We start from the raw sequence: 22711 nt of genomic DNA on the forward strand, positions 1-22711 counted from the left end.
ACCTGTGAAATGGAAAGATGTACTTACTCCTTTCTTCCTTGTCACTTTTTTCCTCTTCTGACTCCTCTGTTTTCTCTGTAGTCGATTATCTCCTAAGACTCAGCCTTTTCCCCTTTTCCGCTCTGAGTGGCAACTCTTGCTTCTTTGGCACTATCTACTGAATGAGAGCCTCATTTTTTATTTTAGATCCTGACTATCTACTTATATCTCCTTATATATGTCCTGCCCCTACCTCCATCTCATCTTGCCTTAAACCAGACTCTCCTCCCACACACTTCTTCCCTTCGCCTCCCCACCTGACCTGCCACACCAACAAGTGAGCTTCCTGAACCCATCTCCCAACTGTTGAGCAAGTGGAACACTATCTTTCTGACTCCCAGGTCCAATTTTTGATCTTCCTTGTTTCTTTTCTTTCACTCTTTACATTCAGTCAAAGTGAGGATATGTTACCTCCCCAGCTGCTTGGAGCAGGGGACTATATCTACCTTTTTATGTCGTCTGGGCCTAGCACAGGACTTGCCTATAGTAGGTGCGCAATTAATGTCTGTTGGTTTTATGTTCGTTCACCTCTCTGGTCTTCAGAGTGCCTGGTGGTTTTTTTTTTTTTTTTAATTTTTTATTATGAAAAATTTTCAGACATACTCTAAGTTGAGAGAATGCTATACCTATCACTCATACTTAGCAGTTAGCAAGAATTACCCTGCTTGCTTCATCTCCCCTCCTTCCTTTTTCTGATGAAGTATTTTAGGGCAACTCCTAGACATCATGTCATTTCAATCCTACATCAAGTATATACTTCTAAAACATAAGGACTTTTCTTATAATTACATTGTCATTATCGTACCTAACAAAATTCAGATTTATTATTTGGTATAATCGAAAACCTAAACCATATTCAAATTTCTCTAATTGCCTCAGAAACATCTGTTTATAATTAGTTTAAATTCAGATCTAAATAGGATTTATACACTGCATGTGGTTTTGTCTTTTAAGTTTCTTTTAATCCTTTTTTTTTTTTTAATATTGATTTGTTAAAGAAAGTGGGTCAGTTCTTTAGAGTATGCCCCATTATAGATTTGTGTATTTGATTCCGTGTAGTGTTTTAAATTGTTCCTCTGTTACTGGAAGTTTTCTCTAACTGGAAGTTTTCTTTAAAGGCATGATTAGATTCAGATTTAGTTCAAACTTTTCATAAGATAAAAATTTGAGGAACAGAGTGTACTTGAGCCCTTTTTGAGAGCCAAGACTCCTTTTGTACCTATAGAAATTTTCTCTGACCCCAAAGACTTTAGGGGACAGTGACACTGGCCTAGTTTTTAATCTCTTACAGAGCAAATTAGGTGGGACTTTGTAGTCCCTCAGTCAGCAGAAAGTACGGACCTCTTTCTTTTCTGAGCTAGCTCTCCTTGTCTCCACAGTGTTTTACTGAATTGGGGTTTATCTACCACGTTACCTTCTATGCCTGACTCCACTGACCAAGCATCAGAGAGCACCCCATCCGAAGAGTATTTGTCTCAGGCTGCTTCTTACCCTGCAAGGACAGGAAGTTTCAGCAAGAATGTCCTTTGTTCCTCAGGCGAGGGGCAGCTCTGCACAGCCAGGGCAGCCTTGGCCAGGAGGGAAGCCTCAGCTTCAGGCACCTGCCTCACCATGAGCTCCAACTCTGCCAGCATCCAGGAAAAGGAGAGAGTGGGTAAGCAGCCCCTTCGGATGGTGTGCCAGAGCTTAGCATCTCCAGGCCAACCAGCTAACAAGCTGAAGCCAAGACATGAGCCAGAGGCCCTCACCTCTTCCACTCAGACCTGGAGAGCTAAGGGACTAGCAGACCCAGGCCACACACCAGCAGGGTGGCGAAAAGAAGGGGATGTTGGGACCCACAAGGCTGCTAAAGGAGCCATTTGCAGTTCCTCACATTCCCGGGGACCCAAACAGGCAGCTGGGCATGCAAAGGCAGCCAAGACTTTTGGGGCAGAATCCAAATCACCTTCTCCAAGCAGGGCATCAGAAGGACAGCAGGGGGCGCTGGTAGCTAGGATCAGAGACATTACCAAAAAGTCCTTTCACTTACCTCATGGCAGCCCTTTGAAGAAGCACTACAGTGCAGGAGACTCAGACACCATATCCTCACTCACAGATTCCAGCCCAGTAGTGGGTCACACGGGAAAAAAAGATGGTGATTTGTCTGATGCAGATAGCAGTTACTCAGTGGATTCTCTCTCCTGTGTCTATGCCAAAGCCCTGATGGAGCCGCTGCAGCCAGAGGACCCCCAGGGGAAGGAGTGTGATCTCTCAGAGCTAGAGAACTCCGAAAGTGACAACAGCCAAATATCTGAGGACTCGCTGGCTGAGAAGGGGTACCAAAGCCCACAAAGCAGCCCAGGGGACAGTTTATATACCAACGGCCATGGTCACCCCAGGACTAGAGCCAGAGCCTCAGTGAGGGGCTTCACCACATCCTCAGACAGTGGACTGTTCACGCAAGCTCACAGGAGCTTTTCGCTGGATAGCCTGATTGACACTGAGGAAGATCAGCAAGAAGAGCCTTTCCTCAGTTCGGCTGATGAGATGCCGACAGAGACTTTTTGGCACCTGCAGACCTCCAGTCTGTCCATAGTGGGCCAGGAGGCAATGTGCAGATGTGGTCCCATCCACCACAAAACAGGAGCCAGGCTGGATGCCATCCTGCCAATGAGCAGTTCATTTTACCTTGCTGCCCAGCCCCAGCCCCCACATGAGCAGCCTGAGTCAGAGGTGGAGGCAAGCTCCTCTGAACAAACCAACATTCTCCAAGGCATGCAGGTTTCAAGAAGGAGTCCTCTGTTGTCTATGGATTCCTGGTTTTCCTGTGACTCTAAGATCAATCCCAGCAGCCCCCCGGGAACAGTGAATTCTTTATGTCCAAGTCCTGATGTCCAGGAATTTCAGCCATGTGGTTGGGAGAGGCCTGGATACTGGTCAAATATGGACAAACTAAAGCCATCATGTCCTGAAGCAGTCCTGCCTTACAGCTCCAATCTGTCCCCCGGTGGTGCTGAGCTGCCTTGCAGTGTAAGAGCTGTGTACACGATTCCTGCTTCTGATACAACTAGGCTGTCACTTTGGGGGTCTTACAGGCTTCTTCAGCAAGGAGCTGATGGCACCTTTCAGGCCAGAGGTGCCCCTGACACAGTCCAGCAGGGCAACTCTGAAGCATCCAACAACTCCAGTGTATCAAGTGTGCTGGCTGCCTCTGCCATCTCATTTACTCATGGAGGCAGTGCCCATGAGAGGGACTGGGCTGCCCTTCAGCAGAAGTACCTGCTTGAACTAGCTCATCCTGTTTTGGAGGCCATAGGAGAGCCCAGGCCAACTTTTACCTCTCTTGAGGAAGACTCGGGTTCCCTCACCCAAGCTTCTGGCAAAGGCGATACTGTATTGGCAACTGATTCTGGGGTATCTAGCAGTCCGGATTTCAACCATCTGCCCCATGTTAGGCTTTTGAGAGCAGAGAAAGAACAGGAGAGTTTGAGTATTGAGTTAGAAGGTACTTCAGATTTCTTTACAACTAATGAGAAAGAGTTGAGTTATAGTGGAAATTATTCAGCAGACGTAGAATCATTGACTTCTGGAACTACGAATGCACAGGTCTTTGTAGTAGAGAACAAGGTCGTAAATTCCACAATAGAAGCACATGAAGTCAAACAGAATAGCTTGGAACAGTCCTCTCAGAGTAGTGGGAAGCCTGGATTGATGACTTCCTCCGATGAATGTTGCTTCTTGAAGAACCCTTGTCACAGTAATATCAGCATAGCCGCCAAAGAAGACTGTTGGCCTCAAGGCTCGGCTCCTCTTAGGAAGAATAGTTCAGGCCAGGTGGGGCAATTAAGTCACAACAGCCAGCACCCCCTAAAGGAAGAGAAGGCACAGTACCAGGAGAGCTCCAAAGAAGCGATTGGAGGACACACTAGTCTTTCCTTTGCCTTTCCATCGGGTCCAGAGCCATGCCTCCACTCTACTCCTTGGAGTCCATTCCAATCTTCCCTGCAGCCACCTCCCTTGGAAGCATTCTATGTGACCAAAAGCCGGGATGCCCTGACAGAAACTGCCTTAGAAATCCCAGCTTGCAGAGAAGCAAGAGTGCCTTCCCCTTCCCCGAGGGAAGCCTGGGGCTTTGGTCATGACTTCCAAGTCCTCCAAAATGTTTGTTTGGAGAATAATTTGCCAGTGCTGTTACAAAAACAAAATCCTAAGGTTGCCTCATCTCAGCAGGTCACAGCAGAGAGGACAGTTGATCCAAACACCAAGGAAGTTAGTGGAGAAATAGGGAAATGCCCTGGAAATGTAAAAGAAGAAAGCCATCATTCGGTTTATTTTTTTGTTGCTCAGAACAGACATTTTCTTACATCCACCAGAACAAAAGTATGTGGGTTTGAAAATCAAGTTGGAAATTTAAATAAACACAGTCTTCCAGGACTCAAAGAGGGAAACAGGGCCACTGTGCAGTCCTATTGCAATGTCTCCTCGGACAGTTCCGGGTCTAGTAAGTCTTTCCTTGTTTGTGAATCTGAGGCAGTTGGGGAAGAAGAACAGGGCCAGAATTCAGTCCTAAGACAGACCCAGGCCTTTGATATAAACAGACAGTTCCCTTCCAAGGACGGGTCTGATTTCATCTATAAAACCATCAATTTAGGCCTTGAAAAAGACATGCTAGGGAAAGCTGCTTTTCCTTTGAAGTCTAGATCAGTACATCCTAGAGTAAGCAGCCCAGAGATAATGGCCCAGGATGAGAGTCCAACCCACAGGGGAGAAGGGAAGAATGAAACTGGGCTTCCCTGGACAGAGACGACACATGAAAAATTCCAGTCGGTCACATGCTCTCAGGAAAGAAACCTCAGTGAATGCAAGGGCCCTGGAAAGTCACAAGAAACATTAAATCCCAAAGAACCACTTTCTGGAAAGAGACCGAATAAAAGATTTGATAATGCCAATGAAATGGCTAGGCTAATTAAGAGTGTAATGCAGCTGGAAAATGGTATCTTAGAATTTGAATCCAAGCAGAATAAGCAGCTATGTGCTTCCAATACTCTGGGAGTCGGTAATGAGTTTGTTTTCCGGGACCAGAAGGACCAGGAGATGGCTGACCATGTCCTGAGAACAGGCAGCTCTGGACATCTGTTGCCCTTCAAGGATCAGCCATCTTCTCCAGAACAGACAGATGATGCTATCTTTAGTGATGGCAAAGCTGGAGAAATGGAGGCCAACAGTAGCTTTGGGAGGGACCCCCAGGTCCAGAAAATCACCCTGAATCCCTTCAAGTCAAGGGAATGTGTACAAGACATTAAATTTGTGAGAGAGCTCACCCATCCAGCTGTATTAGACAGACCTGCCAGGGATGCTTGTGATTATTTAGGGACATGTGCAGCTCACAGAGAGTCCACCAACATTTCTGTTACTCCAAGGAGAATGAAAGCATTGGCTAGAACTGCACCATTGCAGGCCAGGTGTGAGAGGTCTTCTGAGGAGGAGGACAGGTTGGTGCATGCATCAGCAAGCTCCAGAGGGCAGCCCTGTGGCTTGGGAAGTCTTGAGGACTGGGAGACTATGAAAGGTTTTCAGGAAAGCCATGTTGCCAAACCCATAGGCAGTTCTAAGCAAGAGGAGCCAAAAGTTCAAGGCGGAGTTAAAGAAATGACTATGCAAAGAGGAGAGAACCTACAGGAGGAATACAGAATGGTCTCATTAACTCAAAAACTTCCTAGTCCAAACCAGCGTTGTATGGGCACATTTTTCAGCCAGGAAACCAACCCATTGCTGAGCCAGCCAGACTGCTCTGCAGCTCCTCATCAAGACCTGAGTAACACCTTGCCCTTGGATTCCTCAAGGCTGCCAAGAAGGTATCTTCATACACCTGATGTTATAGGCATCTCTTCAGTTGACTATGTAATGGATCCTACAGTGTTGAAAATGCCTAATGGTTTCTGGGTAACTGGAGCAGGATATCAGGACCAGAGTGGAGAGCCCAGAAGACACAGCCCTCAGGGAGATGTTAGAGGAGGCTCCTCCATGGCACAAACTGCTTGGTGTGGGCCTGTGATGTCTATGGCCGTGGGATCTCGGGGTCAATCCAGTGTACCAGAGAACATTCCCCTGGGGATTGAGGGCAGAAGATCAGCAAGCACCCGCCCCCAAGACCAAGGTGGGGGCCTCAGAAGCACTTCAATGGGCTTAAGTACCAGGACTGGTTCTGCTTCTGAAGCTGAGGCAGCTGTACAAAGAGGAACCAAAAGAGCCAGTTCCCTGAACAGGGCCTCTAGCCAGCTTGACAAGAGGGCCAGCTGTCCCTTAGAAGATAATGACCAAGGCAGGGGGTTGCAGCAGAAGGCACAGGAGGAAGCTGAGGATCTCAGTCCTACCAGCGCTGCTTTCTCAGCACCTGTGTCCCTGCCAGTGGTGCCACACCTGGAGCCCTCTGCCCATACATCCACGGGCCTGGCTGAGCTGGAGGAGATCAGACAGGCAAAGGCCCAGGGAAGGCAGCTTCATGACTTGGTGGCTGCGGGCACAGTCCTTCCTTACTGTGAGACTTTATTAGAACCTGAATGTTTTTCAAGGGCCCCTGGCAGGCCTCAATGTCAACAAATGGACCAGCCAGTGTCAGGCAATACCAAGTATGAGGGCGAAGCGCAGGGATTTCATGTGGCCTCTTTCTCTGCTGCACCAGGACATCTATGGACTGATAAGAGGAAAGTCCTTCAGGCCACAGCCCTCTCTTTAGACAGCTTTCAACCTCTGCCCAATACTGAAATTAATAGAGGGCTGTGGCAGCCCTCACAGACTTCCTCCCATGTCGACCCTGCTCTAGACAAAAGCCTTTGTTCCAGAGAACTGAGACATTTCCTGGGAGCATGTGAACGGTTTATATGTCACTCTAGCCCTTTTGAAATCATAGAGGAAAAGAAAGAAGCAACTAGAATACCTTATTCTGCTGATCTTTTGGACTCGGATAGTCTTCCATCTTCAACAGCTATGGTGGAGGACCGGAGAGTCACACCAGAGAAAGTAGTGGCCACCTCATCTTCCCAGGACCCTTCTGACGATCCTGGACTGAGTCAGCATGGGCAAAGCCAGTTAGCTTGCTGTGGGACTGCAGAGGGAGTGCCCCCTAGCAGTCAGGAGAGCAGACCAGCGTACCAAGAACATAGAACTCTGGACACCACATACGGAGGAGGTTTGGGTAACTTCTTAGTGACTGCACCGGGAGGAAAAACAAACTATTTTGAAAGTCAGCTTATGATCTGTAATCAGAATTCTGCTAGTCTCTCAGTGTCTAACCAAGACCATGTCCAAGGCCATAAGGCTTCCAATAGCTTAGAAGAAGGAAGGGCTAGTCCCAAACAAGGCACCATCCTGCCTGGAGCCCTGAGAAGGGCTGAACTGGAAGCTCCCTCACAGCAATGTATGAACCGGAAGGGAAGTGTTGACTCTGGGCTGACAGAAGCTTGCACGACTGTCAGCAAACATCCCCGGCCAGCTCCATTTTCAGATCAAAAACCTAGCCCACATCCTGGGGGAGTTAGGAAGGAGGCCCCATGCCGATGCTCACAGGAAACTTCAGATTGTGTTGTCTTCTCAGGGAGCATTGAAGATAGAAGGACTCTCAGCCCATCTAGGGGGCAAGAAGACAGCAGAACTCTTCCTTGCCTACCACTGTGCAGCTGTCAACCCATTGCTTCTCATGCCTGCTCCTCCCCTTCCCCTACTTTATTATGTTACAAAGAGGGTGACCTGAGGAAGGGGACTTCTAAGGCTGCCTCACAGACTCCTTCCCTCCCCTGCATATTATCATCCTGGGCCTATGGAATGGATGAAAGAGAAGAGAGCTATTCCGGGGAACCTGACATGTTCTTGGCACATGGCCTTGAGCCCCAAGGCATTCACGTGAAATTTGGGCCAACAGACTGTAGCACTCTGGAGCCTTCTGCTGCTCCTGCTGTCCTATCTCTGGCTCAAGGCTGCAGCTCCCCTTCTGCTCCTGATGTGAGGACAGGTTCCCTCAGCCACTCAGTTGCTGATGGAAGCTCAAGGTCAATAGGGGATCCTAAGAAAAAGGTTGCTGAGAAGAAAGCCAGCACAGAGCTTGAGGCTGCCCCTTTCCCTACAGATGTGTATTCTGAGCCACTGAGGAAGTGTCAGGATGGCTCACTAGGTAGCCAGAATGCACAGGAGTCTCAAACCAAGTTACAGCTACCTATAACAATCGAGAGACCACACACCCTGAATGTAAATGAAGCGTCTGTTGAGAATGAGCTGCCGGTGGAACCACAGCATGCATGTTTTGAAAATGACATCAGATGCCTTCCAGAAAAGCCACAACTTTCCACCAAGTCCAGGAGTCATAGTGGCTTGGATCGCCAAGCCAAGTTCATAACAAAGTTAAAGCGTATCTCCAGTTCCCAGGCTGACAATCCCTGGGAGGAGGAAAAGGAACAGAGAGAGCAGGCTTCGGGTGGTGGTGAAGACCTTGCCCAGGACAGTTGTTCCCTACACTCCAATAAAGGTGGCTTGGATGGCTATCAGATCAGAGATGCTGGCAGAGAGGATGGGCCTGTGGCCAAGGCCCATGTGTCCAAGACATTCTCATCAGGCTTTGAAGACTTTGCCACTGCCCCACTGGGGCCCGTGACCCAGAATCCTGGCCAGCCCTCTTCTGGCAGAGAGCAGTTGGCTCTCCACCACAGGCGCTCACTCCCTGTGATTGCAATCTTCTCTGGGCCCTCAAACTTCAGGTCCTCCCCCAGACCACAGTTCTCTGTGATCAGCTCTTCCCGATCTCTCCAGGAGCTGAACTTGACTGTGGAGCCTCCTTCCCCCACAGATGAAGAGACATGGGAGCCTAACAAATTATGGAACCCACATCCTAGGGGCCATTCCTTAGGAAAGTCATCTGTGGGAACATCTCTGAAAGCTGAGGACTGCAATCAGAAAGCCTCATCTAACTTGGATAATAGCACTGCTGATCACAGACCCCTTAAACCTGCCAGCCCTCCATACCCAACGTCTTCAGCTCCCTCGTGCATGCCAACCCCAAATATGACTAGCTGGACATCTGGTACTCTGGAACAGGCCCAGCGGGGAAAGCCAGAGGGGCCGGGTGGCCAGGCCAGGCCAGAGAAGTGGCCCTCCAAAGCAGACAAAGGAGTGTTGCGCTTCGGTTCCAGTGACACCAGTCCCTGCTTCCCGCCCTGGCATGCAGAGGGTCCTGGGCGCGTTGGCTGGAAGCAGTATGTGTTTGGCAGTGCAGTCAATGTCTCCTCTGGCCAGACATCCCAGGGCCGTGTGCCATCAAATATGGCCCGGTGCTCCAGCATGGACAGTGGCCTAGAAGACCAGAACTCTCCATTCTACCCCCACCTCAGCACTTATGCAAGTGCCCAGGCCCTGTCAGGCCCATGCAGCAGCATTGAAAATGCCCAAGGTTCACAAGAGCCCTGGAAAGTATGGGATTCTTCGCTTGCCTTGGGGAACTCCCATGTGCTGACTGGTCCTGAAGGAGCAGCCCCAACTACAGGTCCTGACAAGAGAGCCCAGTTCCTGGGCACCTCTGATGAAGCAGGCTGCCTGAGGAGTGAGCCCCCCTGGGCTGAAGGAAGTGCTGCAGGTCCAGTGGATGAGATAATGCTGCCGTATCCATCAGAGGCAGGTGGCCCTGTGGGACAGCCCAGAGTGAACACCTTGGAGCAGGGCACACAGACCCTAGGCTGCAGACCACTCTGGAACCACACTGACATCTCCTCTGCTCAGTCAGAAGTCAGCACAATGCCAGTTTCTGATCTGGTCTCCTGGACCAGCATGCACAACCTGTCTCTCCACCTCTCGCAGCTCCTGCACAGTACCTCAGAGCTGTTGGGGAGTCTCTCCCAACCAAGTGTGGCTGAAAAGGAGCGGAACACCAAGAGGGAGACCCCCGATGAAGCAGCCCAGACCCTTATGTTGGATGGCTGTACTCAGACCACCATAGATGAGGGCATCCAGACTGACCTGGCCTCACCACCTGTGTGCCTCCGGGCCCCAGCAGCCAGCCCTCAGGAGGTCAATGTGGTCCTTGAAGTGCTGGGCTCAGATATCTCTACTATGTCTCAAGAAAATGGACATGTCCCAGGGACACCTCTGAAAAGAGAGACAGAGGAAACAGCATGGAAAACAGCAGGACCCCCAGATCTTCAGGAAGAAAGCACCTACTGTAGGCCCCAGAGCCCTCCCATACCCTCATCCCACTTGAGGTTTCAGAAGGCCCCCTTTGGGCAGAACCTCCCTTCAGTGAGCCCCCAGGCTTCTCCTGGTGCCTCCCTGCCTCCCAGCTCCCAACTGGAGGAACCCTGCCTGGCTGTCAGCACGCCCAGCCTCAGCATCTCTCACTCCTCAGGGCCCAGCCCCAATGCTACGGAGTCTGTTGGAGAGCCTAGGGTCCAGCAGGAGCTGAGCCCCATGAGTGCCGTGTTGGTAGACAGGGCCTCTTCCCCAATCCTCATACTTAGTGCTAGCACGCAAAGGTCAGGGCTCCCCCTAGGCTCTTTGTTTCTCTCAGCCCCTGCAGCTCAATTTCTTGAAGGTCCCCAGAAACTTATCTCCAGCCCAGACCTTCCTCTTGATGCCCCCAGGCCTCCAATGAATAATTCTTCCGAAACCACTGATGATGAGTCAGGTGGCTCCCAGAGAGTGGAGGCTCCAGGCGGAGAAGGCAGAGGTCCCTTAGAAAAAAGTGATAGCAGGTCTTTCCTTGAGGTGACCTCTCCAGGCAGCCCACAGCAGAGCCCACAACTCCAAGTTCATTTCTTAGAGCCGTCCTATCAGCAGCTTAAGTCCCAGACCACCACCACCTGGGTCCAGAGCAGAGTGCCACCCCTACCACCAAGGAGCAGGAGCCAGAAGCCAGCTGTTGACTTTGTCCCTGAGGACATGGCATCCCTGGAATGTGGCCCGCTGAGCAGTAGAGGGCCAAGTTGCTGGCAGAGCAAGACAGGAAATAGGGGTGAGAAGTCAGCATCTCCAGTGGAACCACAGTCTACTCTAGATAGTTCCTCATTGGGAGGCCTCCAGCACAGCCCCTGCCCTGTCCCTGAGTTGACTGATAACACTGGGCTCCAGGAATCTACCTTGGGCCCAACCGAGGCCTGCCAATCTCAGGGCATGCTGTGCCCCAGTTCCCAGACATGCATGGCTCCCGAGCCCCAGCATCACAGCCTGAGGGACCTCCCAGTGCACAACAAATTTAGTAATTGGTGTGGGGTTCAGCATGGTTCTTCTGGGGGGCTAGGTATGATGGAGTTGCAGGGGTCTAGATGTGATCTCAGCTCTAGAGAAAAGGAACAGAGGCCTCCACAACCTCCTGACAACCAGAGTCAGGATCCTGAGCGGTCCCAGAGGGAACAGGTCCCCCTGCAAGTTGGGGCCCAGAACCTCTCACTCAGCATGGAACTCACAGAAGCAAAGCTGCACCATGGTTTTGGGGAGTCAGATGCCCTGCTCCAGGTGCTGCAGAGTGGGACAGGGGAGGCACTCACTGCTGATGAACCCGTGCTGTCCACCTGGGAGGAGCTCTACGCCCGGTAAGGGCCACAGGCCTGGAGTGGGAGGGCAAGGGATGGCCTGCGAGGAAGGAGAGCTGGAGAATGCTAATAGCCAGCTGTTCCTTTCACCTTGTTCAACTCTGGGATCTTCCAGGGGTCAGAGGTCTTAAAATGGGTAAGGCCATTCAGGGCCAGTTTTAGTGAATTCATCATGTTTTATCTCAGGCAAAAACGAACCATTGAGACCCTCAGGAGACAAAGGGCTGAGCGACTTCACAACTTCCGCCGGACTCGAAGCCTCAGTCCCCAGAAACAACTGAGCTTCCTGCCTAACAGGGACCTCCCCACCCACAACCCTGACTTACCCAGCAGGCGCCGAGAATACCTGCAGCAACTGAGGAAGGATGTTGTAGAGACCACCAGGTAAGGGTGAACGCAGAACCCTGCAGGGAGCAGGCCCAGTGGAGCGAGAACGTTGTGGGGAGCAGGGCCTGGATTTTAGCACCCTGGAGAGTGGAGGTTGTAGCTTCCTTTGACAGTTGTGTCTGTGTATAAGTGAAGGCAGCTGTGGGAGACTGGGACAAAGGGAAAGAAGTGGGTGGCGAGCGGGAGAGGTGGGCAGAGAGAAGTCCTGGGAGAAGACGGACAGAGCAGCTGTGACATGCTATGTGAGACTGCAGGCCTGAGCCTCAAAGTGAGATGTAAAAACCAAACTTAAGACCCTATGGGCAAACAGAGGATGGGCCATTGGAGAGAGGTATTGAATGGGCCTAATGGGAGGAGGCTAGGGCCACCACCCACCCACCGTGTTAGAAGGCATCTCTCTACCGTCTTCTCCAGGAGGCCAGGGTCGGCATCGAGGTCTGCTCACCCACCCTCTGACATAGAACTGATGCTACGAGAATACCAGAGGGCCCGTGAGGAGGCCAAGGTGGAGATTGCCCGAGCCCGAGACCGACTACGGGAGCGTACTGAACAGGAGAAGCTGAGAATCCGCCAACAGATCATCTCCCAGCTGCTGAGGGTGGGGAGTGGGGCGAGCTCCTGATTTCAGGGTAGGCCTGGAGCTTGGGGCAGACCTCAGACTGGGTCAGCCTTCGCTGGGACTGCCTCTCAGTCTGGGATGTAGCATTTGGAGGAGGGCGTTTGACCCCTGGTGCCAGCTCCAAGCTGTGCTTATTCTCTTGTCACATGTCATCCTCATCAGACCAGCTCCTGTCTCCTGGGCTAGAGCCTGGGGGTTGGTGACTTTGGTACTTAGTTGGAGTGGGAGTGTGGGGGAAGTGTGGGGCTGATGGGAGCTGGGAGGTCAGGAGTGGTTTTGGGAGCTGTGGCGGGGGGGGGGGGGTGGTGTAGTAAGGGTGCACAAGAAGCTGGTTGACGGAGATCTGTCCTTCCCAGGAAGAGGAAAAACTACACACCCTGGGTACCTCCAGCTCCCTGTGTACCAGCTCCAATGGAAGCCTCTCCTCTGGTGTCACCTCTGGCTACAACAGCAGCCCAGCCTTGTCAGGCCAGCTCCAGTCCCCAGACAGTGTGGTGAGTAGGCAGATGCTAGGCACAAGCCAGGGTCCAGGACTGTTGAGGTAAGAGTTCGGGTAAGAGGTTCTTCCTCCTAGAAGCCACTGCTGACATGACTCCTTCATGGCCTTTGGTCTTTCCTCTAGTTCTGTCTCCCTCTCCCTGTTTGTTCATCCATTCAACAGGTTTCTTTTGTAGGTACCATTTTAGGCATTGGGGATATAGCAGTGAGCAAAACTATGGTCCTTAAACAGACTATTAGAGGGATAACTATTAAATAGCTTATTTTATGATTATTATTTTTATATTAAGTTCTATGAAGAAGAGATGCTAAGCCAGCATAAAATAGGGCCCCTGACCTAGTCTGGAAGCTCAGTAATGGTGCTCTGAAGAGTGTGTTTAAACTGAGACTGGAAGGGTGAGAGATAATTAACTCAGTAAAAGCTTCATGCTGGTTGTGTCAAGAGAAAGGTGGGGATACACAAGGCCTAGCAAGGGAGGTTTTGAGGGAGGAAGAGTTTGAGAAACTAAAAGAAAGTCCCATGTGGCTGGAATGTAAAGAGTGAGATGGAAGAATGACTTGAGAAAGGACTAGAAAACGCAAGAGCATGTAGACTCTACTGAGAATTCTGGCTCCTTTCTAATCCATCTGATTGTTACTTCCCAAAAGCTGCTGAAAAGCTTTTAAGTAGGGAGCAGAATGATGAGTGCAAGAGAAGTGGGCAGGAGTGGCTCTGGTGGACGCATTAATGCCATGGAAAGGCGAGCGAGAGACGGGGATTGCTTGGTTTAGGGCACTGCCGGTGAAGATGAGCAGATGTGGATGCAAAGAAGAGAAAGCATCCATTGGACTGGTGACTGGATGTGGAGGAAGGGAGAGGGAGGAGTAGAGAACAACTCAGGCTTTGGGCTTGAGCAACCGAAGGGATGGTGCTGTTGACAGTAGTGGGAGCCCTGGAGGAGGACAGGTTTTGTGGGGAAGATCATGAGCCTAATTTTGTATTTACCAGGTTAAAAGTGTCTGTGAGAAATGCAGGGGGGTTGGGCTGGGGGAGTTGAAAGTCAGGCATTTGGAATACAGATCTGGAACTCAGAGGTAAGATCCGGGTAAGGATACAAAATTTGAAATTATAAGTAAAACTTCACACAGTAAAAAAAAAAAAAAAAAGTATTACAACAGTGGCAAATCTGTCCCTGTTTGGTGTATATTTCCAGAGATAGTTGGTGCATCTGTAAGAATGTGTATCCTCTTGTAAAGCACATGAATGGAAACATACTGTGCCCATTTGTCCCTTTGCTTTTTTTCCTTAAAAATATTTTTTGAATATTGAATAACAGTAAATCTGGTGCTGACTCATCCTTTTCAACAGTTGAATAGTGTTTCTTTTTTCTCTTTAATTGCATGTTCTTAAGCATGATGTTTCATATATATAAAGTAGAAAAGGCAAAAAATTATATAAATATAAAGGTGGTATATAGGGGCATACCCTTCCTGTCCCCCATCTACCTAGTCTTTCTCCCTCACCCCACCCAGGAAAACAGTGGTGTTTTTTTTTGGGGGGGGGGGGGAATCTTCCTAGAGTGTCTGTGCATACAAAATAATGCATATTATGTCACTGTTCTGTATTTTATATATCTTTTTCCATTCAGTATATTTTTACATGAGAATGTAGAGAACTTTCTCTTTTTCTTTTTCATTGCTGAATAATATTGCATTGCAGGCATGCTTTGTAATTTATTTAATTAGTCCTCCGCCTTGGGTTGTGTTCAGTCTTTTATTGTTATAAACAGTGCATCAATGAATAACTTTGTGCATGTACTTTTCATACATGTGCAAATATATCTGTGGGATAAATTCCCAGATATGTACAATGAATTCATGCATTAGAAAATTTGATGAATATTGACAGATTTTCCCTCACAAATGTATTGGTTTTTACTCCCACTAGCAATAGGTGAGAATCTACCTTTCTCCCACATTCTCACCAACATGTTTCAAATATTTGGTCTGTTACTGAGCCATCTGTTCATATCCTTTGCCCATTTCCAGGAGTTCTCTATATATTAGCAAGATAGCCCTTTGCCCAATGTGAATCACAAATATTTTTTCCCAGTTCTTTATTCTCTCTTGACTTTGCTTATTGTATTTGGAGACAGTCAGGAAGTTTTATTTGTCAGTTTCCTTTTGTAGTGTCTATGTTCCAAATTGTAATTAGAAACACATTCTCTATTCTAAAGTTATAAAGAATTTCTCCTGTGATTTCTTCTAGAACTTGTATGGTTTTAGTTTTTGTATTTAAGTCTTCAATCCATTTGGAATGTATATATAGTATGAGGTATGGCTCCAACTTTATTCTTTCCAGATGGCTATCCAGCTGTCGCTATACTATAATGCTTGTTAGATAGTTCATCTAGGCAGCTCACCTGTGCCTCACCAGATTAAGACATCAACTTTTCTTTTACTAATGCTTATAATATCTTCAACCCATTGCTCATATTTTTCTGAAATTTTCTGGTGTGTTCTTTCTCGTTTATTTTTATGTGAATATCACATCTTATGCTGTGGAATTTCCTAACCAAGAACATAGTAGGTTCAAGCCTTCTTTATATGTTGAACTTTCTTTCCTTTATACATCTCTCAAATTTCTTACTAGGTTTATTCTTAAGTGTTTTACCTTTTTTATTGCTGCTGTAAATTGGTTTTATCTCCCATTATATATTTGAAAGCTATTGACCGCTGTGTATTAATTTGTATTTGTATTATTTTTGGTTAATTCTCTAGATCCTCACTAATGCAGTAGCCACCACTACAGGGAGCTCTCTTAAATTAAATTAAAATTTTTGTTTTTAAGTTCCCCTAGCCACATTTCACATGCTGAATAACCACATGTTGCTACCATTTTGTACAGTCCTGCTGCTTAGATTTTTTTCAGGTGTACAACTATATCATCTGCAAACACTGATCATTTTGCCATTTACTTTCTAATTTTTGTAGCACTATTTACTACTTCTTTTCTAATTGAATTACCTCGTATCTCCAGCATCAATTAAATAATAGTGATGACAGTGAGCATCCTTATCTTAGCCCAGGTTTTAGTGAGAGTGCTTCTCCATTTAAGCTACATGCTAGCTTTTGAGCTGAGGTATTTTGCAATACTAAGGAAGTATTCATCTGTTCTTATCTTATAGAGTATTCTTATCTAGAATGGTTATATCATAGTCTTTGGGCATGATGATTTGATTTGATTGATTAGGGGGCTAACACTGAACCATTCTTGCAGTCCTAGAATTAATCTTATATACAAATACATTGTATACTTAGGCATATGATGTATTATTACTTTAATGTATTGTCAGAGTCTATTTGCCAATATTCTATTCAGGATTTTGCATCAATATGATTTTTTTTCCTGTAGTTTTTGTTTTGCAATATATTTCAGATTTTAGTGGCAATGCTATGCTCCTTTTATAGAAAAAAAGGTAGACGTTTTCTTTTTTAATGTTCATGTACAGTTACAAGAGTAATGGAAACTTTATGCCTATTGTCAAAAATTAGAAAGTCAGATGATACTAGATTTTGGCAAGACTTTGGGGGTATCAGAACCCTCAAAGGGTCTTATGACTCAGCAATGCTTGCAGAGTTTATGAGGGAATATGTATAAAATTGTTTATTAAAGTATTATTTGAAATGGCAAGGAGTTGGAAGCCATTAGAGAACCCATCCCTGAGAGAATGGATAGATAAAATGTGGTCAATGCACACATGGAATACTCTGCAGGAGTCAGAGGCAACAGGTTAGATGGGCTCCTAGGTAGAGTACTAAATGAAAACACTGTGAAACAGAATGAGGTATAACATATTACTGTTTGTGTAAATTAAAACTATATATACACAAAACAATATTTTTTTTCAAGAACACATATAAACAAAAAGATATACCCTAAACCTATCAGGATGATTTAGGTGGGTGAGAGAGGGAAATGGGGATGGAAATTAAAAGATTTTTTTAATGATCTAATCTTTTAAAATTTGGTATAATTATATCTCATGAAACTGACAAAGACTGGTGTTTGAGGCGATTAGTTCTTTGAAAAGTTTCTTCTATGGAAAGTAGTCATTTGAGATCAGGGGTTGGCAAACTATGGCCTTTTGGCCAGATCTGGCTCACTGCCCATTTTTGTAAATAATTTTTTACTGGAATACAGGCTCATTCATTTGTCTGCAGTTGCTTTTGTGCTACAATTGGCAGAGGTGAGTAGTTGCATCTCTCACTCAAGTGGTCCACAAAGCCTTAAATACTTCTTACCATCCCCTTTACTGAAGAAGTTTGCTAATTCCGCGTTTAGATTTTTATCTCTTCTGGAGTCAGTTTTGATTCTAACTCTTTAATTTCTGCTCTATTATTATTCATTCCATTTTTATGTAATAATTTCTCAGTCTTTCCTTGTCTCATAGTAATTTTACGGAATGTTTGCTATTTTCTCATGGTTAGATTTAGGTTATGTATTTTTGGCAGGAGAGCAGAGACACTTATAGAGAAAGGTTTTTAAAGGTTTTAAAGGTGGGAGGCATTTTTGCGTACTTAAATGCTAATAAGAATCTAGTGACAAGGGAGAGGTGGAGGCAGCAACTGAAGAAAGAGGTATCAGTAGCAGAAGTTTCCTAAGGTGGAACGAAATCTTAATTTGCCTAAAGTCAGAGAAGCCACTTCCATGTTGCACCAGGAGGAAAGGAGGTGAGGATGAAGACAGAACTGTCTTTGCTTACCTCTTCTTGTCTTCAAATGTAGCACTACATTAAGAAATGGTAGGATGGTGAGTGCCTGTTAGATCCAGCAGAGGTCAAGGGTCCTATCATTGAGGAATTGGCTGAGGTAAAGGTGAAGCAACCCTATTGCAGATCCAGAGGCTCATCCCCATCTGGGTCCAGATTAGGACCTTTGACTCGGCTGCTGTACCTGGAGCTAAGGGTCAAGCTTTCACTCTCCATCCCGCCTCCCTCTTGGGCTTTGTATGCTGCTCACACTAAACCCAATTCCAGCCTTGGCCTCATTCCTATTGCCACGGTGGTACAGAGAGCCCTCCATCGCAGGCCCCAGTTCATTCTGATCCCTGTTGGCACTTTCCTCCAAGCAGCCTTTGAGCCTGTGGCTTGAAGAGTGAGGAAAGATTGTCCAGGGACTGGTTTATATTGCTGTTGACTTCTTGGGGCACCTAGATTCCTGTAAACTCAATGCAGAAGATCTTCTTCATTGAGTCTTTATGTCAGAAACTGTTGTGCATTTCAGAGGCAGAGATCATTCTGAACTGTTTTTTGTTGTTGTTGTTGTTTTTTCTGGCACTCTGCTTTCTCTGCTCTGGACTTGAGCATCTTCTCTCCTGCAGGGGGACACAAACTTGCCTGATTCTGGAGACTCCTGGATAGGGGATGTACGGGGCCGTTCTACAGTGAGGAACAGTCACCTGAATCTGGCTGGGTCTCCCTGGAAGAGCTTAGCCTACAGTGAGTGATGGGGGCATAGCCCCCTGCCTGGTTTGGGGACTTTGGGGACTGAGGTCTACTAGATCCAAGGCAGTCACTGTCCCTCAGGAGGCTGTCGCTGTCCCGAGGCCCTGACGTCTCAGAGCCTCCACATCTTCATTGTAGGCCGCAGAGCCTCCCTGGGCAGTTGTTGCTGTTCTCCATCCAGTCTGTGCAACCTGGGGACCTGCTTCTCCTCCTCCTACCAGGACTTGGCCAAGCACATTGTAGACATCTCTATGGCTGATGTGAGAAACTGCTCTACTTGCCCCCACTGTTCCTTTAACAGACCTTGGCTGGGGGGCAGAGTGAGGTGGGAAGGAGAAGGCAGGTCGGCAAGGCTGACATGAGTTGCTTCAGTGGCTGTCCATTTTGACAGAAGAGGACTTTGGTAAACATCGGCCCTAGTTACTAACCCAAGAGTCTGGTTTATACTATACCCACTAATTTGGGTATGGTCACTGTGTCCCTAGGTGATGGCTGCTTGCTCAGGTGATCTGTACAACCTCTTCAGTCGCCAGGCAGCAGCTGGCTGGAAGTAAGTTCCTATGCAATGTCTTGTCCTAACCACGTTGTCCTGCTTGCCTTGCCTTTCTCTTCTCCAACTTGATTGAGCTCCTCATCTGTGACCCTGGAACTTGTTTTCACCCCCTCCTTCTCATTTTTGGTATCGCCAGCTATCAGGGCGAGGAGCAGGAGGTGCAGCTCTACTACAAGGTGTTCTCTTCTACTCGGCATGGCTTCCTGGGGGCTGGGGTTGTGTCCCAGCCACTGTCTCATGTGTGGGCAGCCGTGAGTGACCCCACCCTATGGCCCCTCTACCACAAGCCCATCCAGACAGTGAGGCTGCATCAGCGGGTGACCAACAGCATCAACCTGGGTAAGTCCAGGGAGGCTTCGTAGGCTATTCTCCATGGGACAGGTGGCAGGTTGGAGGCAGCCCTTTTGGGAGGCCAAGTACTCAGACTACCTCAAGATAGCTCAGGCTAGGTCCAGCTGGATGTCAGCTTGTGGCATGATGGGGTGTCGGGGCCCTGGGTAAGGAAGGATTTAGGACTACGTCTGACTCTTCCTATCCCTGACCTTCCAGTGTACTTGGTGTGCAATCCTGCCCTGTGTGCACTGAAGCAGCCTCGGGATTTCTGTTGTGTCTGCGTGGAAGCCAAAGAGGTGTCTGCCTTGTTTGTGGTAAAACTATTGGGGGAAGAATTTGGGCTGGAGTGTTGTGAGAAGAAATCTTTGTGGGCCTCAGGTCCTCTGAGGAAGGGAAGGCAAGTTGGGTGAGGGTGGCTTGAAAGCTGGCCTGGTGCTGCTTTCCCCCATGCTGACTGCACTGGAGCCTGGCCCTGTTTGATCCACATCACAAAGGCAGGATTTACATGGCTCTCTGTCCCCAGGGGCACCTGTCTGTCATGGCAGCTCAGTCTGTGTATGACGCATCCATGCCGAGGCCCAGCAGGGACATGGTCCGAGGGGAGATCTTGCCTAGTGCCTGGATCCTGCAGCCCCTAATCATGGAGGGGAAGGAGATCACCAGAGTCATCTACTTGGCCCAGGTGATGTACCCCCCTGCAGCCAGCCTCACAGCACACCTTGATTTGACCAGGAACTTACATGGGAGTTTTCTGTTAGCTACTGAACATCCTTCAGTGCCCAGGCCCTGGGACCTGAGACTCAAGGGCTTCTTGGGTTACAACAAGGGGCATGTCAGTGAGGAATCCAAGGAAGGAATGAGACAGTTAATCAACCTTCTCTGAAGCTGCTTTTACTGGAGAGCCCATCAGCCTACCTCCTCTGGCTGTTCCTAGGGCCCTCAGGAGATAGAGGAGTCATTGAAAAGGAAATGTAACAGTTTCAGCAGAGCAGAGAGAGCATGACTGACCTATTCTATTCAACTCTCCACTCCCAGTTCCCTGACTTGACCTTTGTCATTGGAAGGTAAAACTGATGCCTAGATCTGAACAGCAGAGCCCAGGGCCTGTAAGCTCCAGGACCTTAATGTCTGAGGAACTTCTCCCATCACAATAGCCTGGGGGGCTAGTTGTGGCCCAAGCGCATCCTAGCACACTCTCAGGTCTGTTTGCATCTTTGACTTTTCTCTCTCTCTCCTATTTCAGGTAGAACTTGGTGCTCCAGGTTTTTCCCCTCAGCAACTAAGCTCCTTCATCAAACAGCAGCCACTGGTTATAGCCAGACTGGCTTCCTTCCTTGGTAGTTAGCATCTCACTGTCAAGATGGTGCTACTGAGATGCAGGCCCAGGATGCTCCAGAGACGCTGGGGCAACTCTTGTTACTCTCTACCCTGATGCAAGAAGAGCCAAGGGTACCTGCTATGGCCAACTGGGCAGACAGGACTCAGCCCCGAGTTGCTAGCCAAGCCGTGAGTACATGGTCACAGCTGGCACCTCTGCAGGGCTAGGGGGTTGTCCTGGTCATTCAGAGCAAATGAAGCTCTAACTCACCTTGGATTTTTCACCTTTCTTGCCTGTCTTTGGGACCCTATGGCAGACAAGCTGCTGGAGACAAGCTGCTGGAGGACCAGGACTGGGCACAGCCAGCAGAGTGGGGAGATTGCGGTGCTCTGGCACGGTGCTTCCTTAGTGCGGCCCAGCCCTCGGGCTCATAGGGAAGCAGCCATTGGCCAAAGACTCATCTCAGAATCTGCCTCCAGCGTTCAGTTCCACTCTGGTATGGAGAGTTAGAAACTACCAAAACAGAAAACTGGTTTAAAAAAAGAGCTGCACAAACCAGAACACCGATTCAGAATCGTTTCTCCTTTTTTACCAAACGTGTTATTAATCACCCCCCACCCCCCACCCCGCCCCACTTCCTTTCCCTCACAGGAGAGGACATTTGAGTCTTTGTCTGTGTCAGGAGTACTAAGCAATGCTCTGTCATGGAGCCATCACTCCAGAGCTCAGTAGACTGAGAAGACCACTGAAAAAGCAGGTTGGACAGATTTGGGTTCAAGGCGAGGCCTAACTTTTTAAGGGAGGATGGGGATGGGGTTAAGGAAGTGGGCAGCCAGATATTGGCTGCCGACATGGCAAGAGGAGTTTCAATGAAAACCTGTCTTTTGAAGACTGGAGAGAAGATATTGGAACTCCTAGAAGAGGTAAGTCAGTCATTTGTTAGGGGGAAGCTAAGATGCATTCCTTACCTCACTCAGAGCCTGGGTCCCAGCCTTCAGTGGTCTCATGAGCATTCCTGCTGCTGTAGCCCCACCAATTTTAGTATGGGATGGAGAATGGATTTTCTTGTTCCTTAGCATGGCTGAATGTGAGCTTTGAATATTCTGGCTACCTGGAAGTGGTAGGGTTGGGAGATATTCTGGGCTTCAGTTCTGGTATTCAGAATCTTTGGTGGAAGAAGGTGTATGGGGATCAAGACGATATGGTTAAAAGGTAAAAATTCTGTAGAGTACAGCAGAGATTTATTTTTCTAAAAGTTTTGCGGGATTTTTTCTCTTACCTCAGAATTGGTTATTTATACATTATTGACTGAAGGTTTTTAAATTGCCTTTAAACCTTAATTTTTCTGGTTAATTTTTTTTTGGCGACACGATATATTTAACACCCTATTTATGTACTCCCATCTCTTTTCATATAAATTGCTTACCGAGACTGCTGATTGAAATGATCAGAGACTTGTAAATTAAAGGTCTGATATGTACTTTAATTAGTGAAGACTACCTTGAGATGGCCTAAGTGTATCATTTGAGCTCAGAATTTAGCCTGGAAATTATGATGGCAGTTAACTACTCATGGCTGTTTCAGGTTCTACAGTTTACACAGATGTACTGAGTACTTTCCATGAGCTATGCACTGTTTTAAGGCATGTAAATAGCAACCAGATTAGTTATCCAATTATGGCAAGCTGTAGCCCAAGTATGAACAGTGAGGGAGGATTCCAGAACAGTCATTGTCACATGTAACAGTGACCACAATCCCCTGGAAGGAAGCTCTTTTAAGAGGTATGTTCCTCTGGGGCTTCTGAGGCAGAAGCAGCAACAGGAATCTGAACATGTGGGTAGCCTAGACAAGCTACACATCGGGCCTGTGAGTCAGCAACCTAAAGAATATTAACTGAGGCTGATCTCTAGCAAAATTCAAAAGTGTTAAAGA

At 47.8% G+C, this 22711-nt stretch overlaps 1 protein-coding gene across 5 annotated transcripts in view; it reads left to right on the forward strand.

Moving 5' to 3' along the window:
• The window catches only part of STARD9 (StAR related lipid transfer domain containing 9), a 102693-nt gene extending 80428 nt beyond the window's left edge, over nucleotides 1–22265 (forward strand). For 3 of the 5 annotated variants that reach the window (XM_016144935.2, XM_016144936.2, XM_016144937.2), the window contains 11 exons: nucleotides 1419–11585; nucleotides 11772–11969; nucleotides 12387–12570; nucleotides 12948–13085; nucleotides 18452–18569; nucleotides 18714–18835; nucleotides 19061–19125; nucleotides 19265–19467; nucleotides 19678–19757; nucleotides 19985–20143; nucleotides 20705–22265. In XM_016144935.2, the coding sequence (XP_016000421.2) occupies nucleotides 1419–11585; nucleotides 11772–11969; nucleotides 12387–12570; nucleotides 12948–13085; nucleotides 18452–18569; nucleotides 18714–18835; nucleotides 19061–19125; nucleotides 19265–19467; nucleotides 19678–19757; nucleotides 19985–20143; nucleotides 20705–20806 (11536 nt within the window). In that variant the 3' untranslated portion in view covers nucleotides 20807–22265. Of the gene's footprint in view, nucleotides 1–1418; nucleotides 11586–11771; nucleotides 11970–12386; nucleotides 12571–12947; nucleotides 13086–18451; nucleotides 18570–18713; nucleotides 18836–19060; nucleotides 19126–19264; nucleotides 19468–19677; nucleotides 19758–19984; nucleotides 20144–20704 lie in introns of those variants that run through there. The other 2 variants (XM_016144938.2, XM_016144939.2) reach the window with 2 other exon arrangements.
• The last annotated feature ends 446 nt before the right edge of the window (nucleotides 22266–22711 follow it).

Source organism: Rousettus aegyptiacus, unplaced genomic scaffold (genome assembly GCF_014176215.1).
Source record: "Rousettus aegyptiacus isolate mRouAeg1 unplaced genomic scaffold, mRouAeg1.p scaffold_m13_p_3, whole genome shotgun sequence".
NCBI lineage: Eukaryota > Metazoa > Chordata > Mammalia > Chiroptera > Pteropodidae > Rousettus > Rousettus aegyptiacus.